The following is a 9300-nucleotide window of genomic DNA, read 5'->3' as shown; positions in this document are numbered from 1 at the left end:
AATGTCCCTGAAAGCACTCAGCTGCTGCCGCCGTCCGTCGAACAGATGATCATGGAGAAATCGTCTTTTTCGTCATTATACGCAATCACGGGGACACAAGCGTGCCATTCAAAACACCTGAGCCACAAAAAAACTCAATCCATTCGCGCCGCGTTCGTGATTCTCGGGAATGATCTGTGACCACAGCAATTTGGGTTCACACCAGTGGATCAGCTCGCTCCGTCTGCCATCATTGGGCTGCGTGAATTCACCCACAACCAGTTGAACATCACGGTCTCTCAACGCCCAATTGAACCCACCATTCGTACCAAACTTTTGCTAGCTTCCCGCACGAAGAAACGCCCTATTGCCGCTCTCAATTGTCGTGGGATTGGACGCGGAGCCTACACCACCCTTTATATTCGCTGTGCTCAACACGATGTGTGCATTCCGGCCATTATTAAACTCACCAAAAAAAGAAGACAAATTCCACGCAAAAAAGATGGAACCCGACACAATATCCGCATGAGAAAGCACACTCGGTGCCCCATCGCTACCATTAAGCGTCGTGTAACCCCCATCAAAGACAACCGTCAGTCTACCAACACCCACAAGAGCGAGCGATCCAAACGAATCCCTCCTTCCACTTGCACCAGTCCCACCCTTCGGTTCCAAATGCGTTCGTCCCGGAAAAAAATAAAAGCCACCCACGGCAACCGCGCAATCACTTAATTCTCCCCCGTCGATGCGGCCGCAGCTCCACTGTTGCAGCACATCACGAGGAGGAGGAGCGACACCGCAAAAGCAAACACATGTCGGGACATGTTGGGCCTCCGCGGCTCACTCTCTCTTCCTTCCCTCCTCCTTCCGCTGGATCCGGTCACGCGGCGACGGTCGTGTGTGCGGGGTGCCTTCACTGCAGCAACACGTGAGAACATACAAATATGTGTGTGTGGGCGGTGTGTGCTGTTGGTCCTTTCAGGGTCTTCAAGTTTCACAGTGGCGAGTAGCGCTTGTTTGCTTTCACTCCTAGTATGTCGGTATGCATGAGGCGGAGAAGGACAACAGCGGCAATACATCAGACACGTCGGCGGGGGTTAGAGCAGAGCACCCACGCAGAGAGTGGGACAGAAGAGAATCCGTAAGGGACAGCACGGAGAACCATCGCACACAGAAAAGAGCAGCAACACGGCAAGTCACGGCGGGCCGTCGGTGTGTGCGGGCCAGCCCTCACGCAGACACCGTACCCAAAAGGGAATGACAGACAGATAGGCGGAGAGAAAGAGGTAGATGGATGCCGTCAGGAGGCACTCACAATCAGCATGGCCCGTGAGCATGCGGCCACTCCACGCAGGAACACAGGAAGAGAGGATGACAAGGGAAAAGCAAGAAGCAGCACAACACACACGGAAGAAACAAATTGCGGGCGGGAAAAGCACCGCCAAGGCCCTCAACCTGGCCGGCAACTCCACACCAGCCATCACAAACGCACCATCGCAGTGCTGCCAGTCCGCGGGTGAGAGGATTCGGCCCTCCACACAACAAACGCACACACCGCCAGCAGCCACACACCAATGGACAAGAACGAGAAAAGACCCACCGCCATCATCGCCTCCAGTTCAGTCCCACGGACAACGGGATACGGCCACAGCCCGCAGCCAACAAACACAGCGCACACGGAGCAAGCAGTCACCCAAAGAGCCACACGCAGAAGCGGATCCTCATCCATCCATGACGCGGAGCCTCACCCCACGCGGTTACACAGAGTTCGCCATTTCCTCAATAGAAATTATTCGTCGTCCATCCCTTGAAGATGCTTCTGTTCGTGATGGACCTTGGAAAACAATAGAATAAAATAAAAAATGCAGTGATACCGCAATGCCGCCAGCAACAATGATTCGCTCATACCGGGGCAATTCTCCAATTATGCCTCGTATGAACACACAATTAACGTGGTGTATGAAAACACCAAATGTTTTTCACTAGAAACAAAAAACTATTTCCCTCCCTAATTTATTTTCCCATTTCTGTGGTTATTCCCCACCTCAGAGAGCCTCGCTCCTTCTGGAGCTTTCCAATGACACTGACACTTGTTACTGGCGCACCTTTTCCGTTCCAAAACACCGCTATTTCACGGCTTTCATCGTCGCTCACACTATTGGAATTATCGACATGACATCTCCGCCAGTCATCCATCGGCGTGCTGCCTAAGTGTTGTATACATAATCTCCCACGACATGTCTCGGGATAACTCCTCCCAACCGTTACAATATGCCGCCAGACACTCAGTGAACTGCCGCACAGTGCTGGCGGTGGTGTGGTGCCCACCCGCCGTAGCCATCCGCAGCCCAACCAGCGTCATTGGATTTGAGTCCACGAAGAAAAAGCCTTCCACCAGCGGAAAGTTTGTGGCCCACGGTTTGTGCAGCACCCCGTACTTTATTTTACGGACCGTTTTTTCATATTCACTCGGCAGCAAACCCTCATCTCCCTTGGGATGCAATTCAGGGCCAACTACAAAACGCAGGGCTTTGCTTGACGTCCTGTTGGCGGCTCAAACTCCGTGAGTTTCGTCGCCATTACCTTGACAAAGGCACTCTCCGTGAACGATTTCAAAGCAAACCATCCAAAAAATATGGGCAAAATATTATCCTTCGACGCCAACATCAGCCTCAAAAGCTATTTTATTCTGCTACACTTGGGAGGCGTTCCAATGTCCGTTCCTCGAGGCAAGCAGACAGCGGTGCATTGAAAAGGGTCACACCGCCTGCGTATATTTCCCGAACAACTTTCACAAGCCTGTGGGACGGATCCTCAGAACACCATGGCGACTCACCTCCCCGTGAAAAGTACTCTTTCACAGTTACCTCGTTGATCGATTGCAATGCAAACTCCACCGCTCCACAGCGTCCATTAAACGCCTCCTCATCAAAGACATGACGTGGAATCGGTCCCAAAAGATACATGTGTTTTTTGACCTCTTTCCAGCATTACGCTTGTTTCTCTTTGGTCTCATCACGCGTCATCCAGGCGCACACCGCCTTCACATCCACCTCGTCGGGGCAATTCACGATGATTCGCGCGGCTTGCAGTTGCTTCGCCCACTCATCATAGTTGCTACCTTTGGGAATGACACCGCAATCATGCCCCATCCGGAAGTAGACGCAAAATGTCTCGGTGGCGGCGTTCCCTCCTTTGCCACATCGTAGATAATATACACATTCCTCCCATGCCCCCTCAAACGTCTCAACTCCGAGACGCACATGTCCTCATCGCCGCATCTTGTCACCGTCCTGCTGGTCTTGTCAGACACGTACGCATCTCGTCCACCAAAACAGTGGACTACCGCTTGGATTTTCTCGACATCGCAGTGCAGCAGCTGGTAGAGGAGGTACGAGCCGGCAGCCATCGACTTCCCGATCCCGGGCGTCCCAATCAACACACGCCGCTTTGGCTTAAAGTCGGTCCCACGGTGACTGCTGAACCACGCGGTTAGATCGCCCCTGACGATCTGCCACGCTCGCTCCACCTCGCAGTTCACAAAAACGTCCTTAGGAAGATCCTGTATCGTATGCCACGAGTACGGCCATCCCTTCTCCGAGGCAAGCACCATCAACACGGGAGGTGCTGAACCACATTGCTGCACAGCGTCGTTCTCTTCGAGCGTGTTGGCAACTTTCCTGTATGACCATTACTGTTCTGGCTTCCCCTCCTTCACCCCCATTCCCGTCCCCGTTTTCTTTCGCTCATCGCCGTCCGGAAGTTCCACCGCATGGCTCCGCCTCGCATTGTGCACAGACTCGTACACTCCCTCCAGTTTCTCCGGTGCGCTCGTCGTCGTTGGGTTCCTCGTCTCCTCGGCAGCTGCATCCAAGAAATGTTTGGTGGAGTTATGAACAGCTGCTTTTACGTCCGCAGCAGCCAATGACCACCCCGGTAGATTGTTGACACCCTTATCGCATAGCCTGCGTATATCCTCATCGAAGACCACTTCACCCTTTACAGCTCGCCTCATACTAAAACAATGACCTGATGCCTGCATTTCGTTCAACGCTCCTTTATCACGGATATACCTCGTGGGGTCCCTGAAAAACTCCTCCAGCATGGCATCCCGATTGGTGTCCACAACACCCCTGCCGTCCAGTTCCCTCGTAAGAAAGTCGTTCAGCCTCATTTTATTCACGCGAACCCTTCCTTTAAACAGTACCTCTTCGATATTAGTGGAAATGGTAAATTTCATTTCTTGCATTCGTCTTAGCCTTTCCTCTGCCTCCCGCCTCGCTTCTGTCGGTACCTGCGTAAGCACTCCGTTTGGTGTTCTTCTTGCAAGAGGAGTGATCGTATGCTTTTCTTTCATATTCCCTACGTTGCCCGAGAGAGAGCACACCTTCGTGAAGAGGCCTAGTAATGGCCTCCAGCGCTTGGTGCGCAGTTAACTTAAGAATTTCTTCAAGAAGCCGCTGGTCTTGTACGTAATCATCCGGCTCCTGAGCAAACACCTCCGTCGTCACATTGTAGTCTTTCACCAACGGCCGCCCCGCCGCCAGCATAATTCCAAAGGAAATCACTCAGCCTCATGTTGGTGCTGCTCATGGTCCACTGCGGCCACACTTTACTCCCCACCACATGTCGAGCTGCAGCGTCGGAACCATCACAAGAGCCGCTGCAAGGCGCCATCACAACACCCGTGCGGTGAAGCATCCCACTCGCACCGCCCAACTGCGGCCAGCAGGCGCCGCTGGCCCCAAAGGACACTCGCGGCTGTTTCCTCCCGCAGTCCCAATGGCGTTGGACGTGGCACTCGCACGGCGGAGTGGTCGGTGCGCCATGCAGCCGCACTGCAACGCCTGTCGGTGAAGCAGTCGAGGCCCACCGCCCCCGCAGCAACACGAGGCGTGCAATCGGCAAAAACACCGCCACATCATCGCCCTTTTTTATTTTGTTTTATTTACTTTTTCTGTCCGTTTGCCCCATCACCGACACCAAAAATAAGTGCACACCTTCACAGAGGAAGAAATCTTCTGGGCCGCTGGCCGGATTCTGTAATTACCCAAAAATAAAAAAGGAAAAAAAGCGGTAATTGGAGAGGTAGTGAGTTTTCCGTAATGTTCCCCCAAAATATATGCACATTCCGTCAATCACTTCCGTTGACTGCTGCGCACAGTTAGAATTAGAAACACTTATCCCCCGCGAAGCGGCAGGCCTTTGGGCTCCTCCAGCCAGAAGGTGGGGATCACAAAGTGGGTGGGTGGGACGGCAAAAATAAAAATAATAATAATAATTTCGTCTTACAGCTGTCGGCTCCCTGACTCCCTCAATCGCGGTCTCCCAAAAGACAGTGCGATAGAAGAGGAAAAAGTTATGAAGGGATATCTTCGTTTGCGCGAGATATGAATTTATTTGGGCAGCCAGCCGCTCAAGCATTCTTTTCACAAAATCCCATAAAAATAAAATAAAAATCTGCGGCCCCTGTAGTGCGCAACGGCCTCCAGTGACGATGCGCCTCTGGTGGAAAAAATAAAATAAAATGAAAAGAGGGTGTGGTGAGTGTGGCACTGCCGATCACAACGGTCCTCTGAAAAGAAAGGCATTCACTGTCTGGACCTCGTAGGCACACACATATAAAAATCGTTAAAATAATTCCTAATATATTTACCAAAACGAAATGCACTTTGTTCCCCAATTATTTCCCTAACTTTCTTCCCTATCCCTCTTCCCCCAAGATTATTGTGTTCTCATTTCTCGGATTTTACTTACAAAATACGGTGTTAACACAAACTGGTATTGGTGTACCTTTCCGTCCCAGAACGCCACAATCTCTTTTTCAGCGTCGGTTTCATTGTTGGGATTGACGAAATCACATCTCTGGCAGTCTTCCATCGGCTTGCTGTCTGCGTGTTGTACATAAATAATATCCCACGACAAACCTTGAGCAAATTCCTCCCAATTCGTAAAGAACCACGATAGGTACTCAGTGAACTGCTTCACAGTGCTGGTTGTCGTGTGGTGAGCATCCGCCGTAGTCATCTGCAGCCCAACCAGTGTCTTCCGCGGTGACTCCATGAAGAAAAATGCGTCCACCAGCGGAAAGGTTTGGAACCCTGGTTTGTACACCACCCCGTACCTTGCAAAATTCTTCTCCAGAGGATCACCTTGCGTTGTCGGTAATCCAACAAATTCAGTAGGGTGCCCTTGAGGGTTCCTTTGCAGCGCCGCTGGCTGGAGAGCGCGTCCTTCTGGTGGTTTCAGCTCCTTGAGTTTTTCTATTATTATATTCACAGCACCTCTACACATAAACGTGACCGTGCCTGACATCTCCAAAACGATAGATAACAAAAAGACGTCGGGATGCATGAGTAGCTTAAAAATTTCCATAAAACGCATTTTCGTCGATAGATGAATATAAATTTTGTTGGCAATCACACGGGAGGCTGGAGAATTGAGATATCTTTCAGTCCTTGAATCTTTTCTCACTCGGACAATTTGCACAAGTTGAGACGCATTCACAGATTCCCACAATTTGTCACTCATCACGCCAACGTAATGCTCAGCATTGGAACTGTCAACAGCATTTATGACTTTGTCGATATCGTTTTTCCGATTTTTAAATCTGTTCGTGTCGAAGATGACGCGAAGAATCGGTCCCACTTCATCCATGCGTTCCTTCACCTGCTTCCAGTATTCACCTTGTTCCCTTGGCTCATTGTGCTTCATCCAAACGCATAATGCCCTCACATCGCTCTCATCGGGGCAATTCATTGCGATTCTCATTGCTCCATTTTGATCCATCCACCCTTGAAAGTTGTTTATTTCCGGTGGTGTCACCAGAATCATGCCCCACAGAGTGAAAGGTAAACCAGGATGCGGTCCCCTCTCCAGTTCTGCAAAGTCGTAGATAACATAACCCTTCACACCACTTCGAGTGAAATCTTTCAAAAGATCCACGAAAGCGTACTCACTCCTGAGGTCTAATACCGATTTTTTAGTCTTGTCAAACAGGTATACTGAATTCTTAATAATGTACGCAACCATTGGGAGTTTCTCGGCATCGTAGTGCAGCAGCTGGTAGAGGAGGTACGAGCCGGCATTCATCGATTTCCCGATCCCGGGCGTCCCAATCAACACACGCTTTTTGGGCGAAAACAGGGTCCGACGGTGAGGGCTGAACCACTCGGTGAGATCGCCCTTGACGATCTGCCACACTCGATCCACCTCACAGTTCACACAGCAGTCAAAAATATGTTCAGTCCCCGCCCACGTGTACGGCCATTCCTTGTCCGAGGTGAGCACCATCAACCTGGGAAGTGCTGCACCGGATCGCCGCACACCGTCATCCTTTTCGAGAGAGTCGCCAACTTCCTTGTACGTCCATGACTGCGGTGGCTTCCCCTCATGCACCTCCATTCCCGTCCCCTCGCCGTCAGGGACTTCCACCACATGGTGCCAACTCGCATTGTACACAGACTCGTAGCATCCCTCCAGGTACATCGGTGTACTAATCGTCGTTGGGTTCCGCACCTGAGAGAAGACTATTTATTGTTCTCTTCTGCGTGAGTATCGATTATATACCTGTTTTCGTAGTTGGATTGAGTTAAAGCCGAACACTAACCACCAAACAAAAAAAGGAATAAGAGTAAGAAACAAGGGTCACAGGCATGACTGACAGCCACAGCAATAGAGTCATCCACACGGTGTGACGGCACAGCGTGCGATGCACACCACAACGACGGCAAGTGGGTGACATTCACCCAGCACAGTGTTTTAAAGCGCAAACAATAACAACAACGTGGTGCGCGCGGAGGGTTCGTCCACGCATCCCGCTCGCCACGGCCCCGCAACCCCTGTGGCACCGCCGTCACCGCACACACTTGACAAAAGGACGTGCGGGCATAAACCCTGACACATACAAACACAGACACAAGTGGGAAGAGAATTCGGTGCAGCAACGGCTACACGCAAAAACCCAAATCATACACACCGCAACAGCGATGCATCACGGTAATCCCACACAAAAAAAAAGAGTGCAATTCGCATGCCTTATAGAAAATATCTGCGGTGTGCATGGCAAAAGAGTGCCGTGACGCTGCCTTTCATATTGCATTCGCCATTCACGTATCACTGGGAAGCACGCAGCCACCACTCCTCCGTTCCGCTCCCCGTGCTGCTCGTGTCGCTTCACTGGAGGAAGTTGTCACCGCACATCCCCATCGCCGTGCATTGCGGAATACAAATCAACCACACGGCATGGGTGCGGTGCCACCCCGCTAATAAGTCCCAGGATCTTCCCCACCGCCTCGTGTGGCACGGGCGGCAGTCTCATTATGCCTGTGAAAGGCTTTTTTTCCAAACAAGAACGCGGCTCCACCACACGCCCGTAAAAACGTTTGTTCCGTCGTACGCAAAGGAGTTGAGCGGGAGAACAGCAGGAAAGACAACACCGGCAGCCATGAGCAGCCCGCACACGCAAACACACCGTTGCCCCGCATATCACCAAAAATAAAAATAACAAAGAAACATGTCACATCCCAACTACAAATCGCAGGTGCGGTTGCAGCACGCACTCCCACCTCCTGGGCGTGTGCGGCCCCTCGCTGCTCGGCGCTCCAAGTGGGATCACCAAAAGCACCAATTCGAGAACATTCGACCACCGCCACAGCAGTCACGCTCCCCATTTCTCACAAAGGTGAAGGCTTGCTGTGGCGCAGCGGACGGCGGCATGCACAGTCGCAGAGTAATGGACTGCCGCGGGAATCACGCAACGGCGATGCGCCCCTCCTTTTGGGCCGCCCAACAAAAAATACATGTGTCGCGCAGTCCCCGTGAGCGACACACATTGAACCGTATTCAGCTCCACTACTGTGGCCATCCGCACACACAGCATGAGTGCGACAACGCAGGCCAGGAAGCACGGAATAACGGTACTCATCCCTCCAATAAAGGCTTTGCGGCGTCCGTGCTGCCTTCAACAATAATTCCACCCCACATCACCCTTCTGCATATCCGCAGCAAAAAGGCCCACACGGTGTACACTACATTAGGAGTTCCTAAAGAGCAAGCCGGATCATCAGAGTGCTGCCCTCTTCTCAACGTTGGGTAGAGGCTCTTTGCTCCTTGTCGCCGCCAGCCTGCGGTATTATGGAGGAGCATCACGTTCTCGGCATATCTCTCCATTTCCCCTCGCTGTCCCGACGCCGCAAATGAAGTGATGTCCCACAAGTGATTTCGACCGGTCTGAAGAACGTGACGTATCAGACGCGATGAAACTGTGTGTGTGTGTGTTATTACGAGCGAGCGATACGATGCTCTCGCACATCCATGTAC

The 9300-nt window shown here is 51.7% G+C and overlaps 1 protein-coding gene and 2 pseudogenes across 1 annotated transcript, besides 3 other annotated features; all 3 read right to left on the bottom strand.

Annotated features, from left to right (window-relative positions):
- On the bottom strand, positions 1 to 917 carry Tc00.1047053509787.50 (annotated as a pseudogene; the record flags this gene model as incomplete).
- Positions 1 to 9300: a sequence feature (areas not merged during assembly with more than two copies in the genome that could not be assigned to a particular haplotype).
- Tc00.1047053509787.30 lies at positions 1988 to 4567 on the bottom strand (annotated as a pseudogene).
- Positions 4995 to 5419: a mobile genetic element.
- Positions 5238 to 5263: a sequence feature (AT_rich).
- Tc00.1047053509787.10 (retrotransposon hot spot (RHS) protein, putative) lies at positions 5704 to 7467 on the bottom strand (the record flags this gene model as incomplete). The annotated part of the gene is made up of 1 exon (XM_800828.1): positions 5704 to 7467. The coding sequence occupies one exon, from the start codon at positions 7465 to 7467 to the stop codon at positions 5704 to 5706; it is 1764 nt and encodes a 587-aa protein (XP_805921.1).

The sequence above is a fragment of the Trypanosoma cruzi genome, genomic scaffold (assembly GCF_000209065.1).
Source record: "Trypanosoma cruzi strain CL Brener 1047053516465 genomic scaffold, whole genome shotgun sequence".
NCBI classification, from domain to species: Eukaryota; Euglenozoa; class Kinetoplastea; order Trypanosomatida; family Trypanosomatidae; genus Trypanosoma; species Trypanosoma cruzi.
This window is presented reverse-complemented; position numbering and strand designations above follow the sequence as displayed.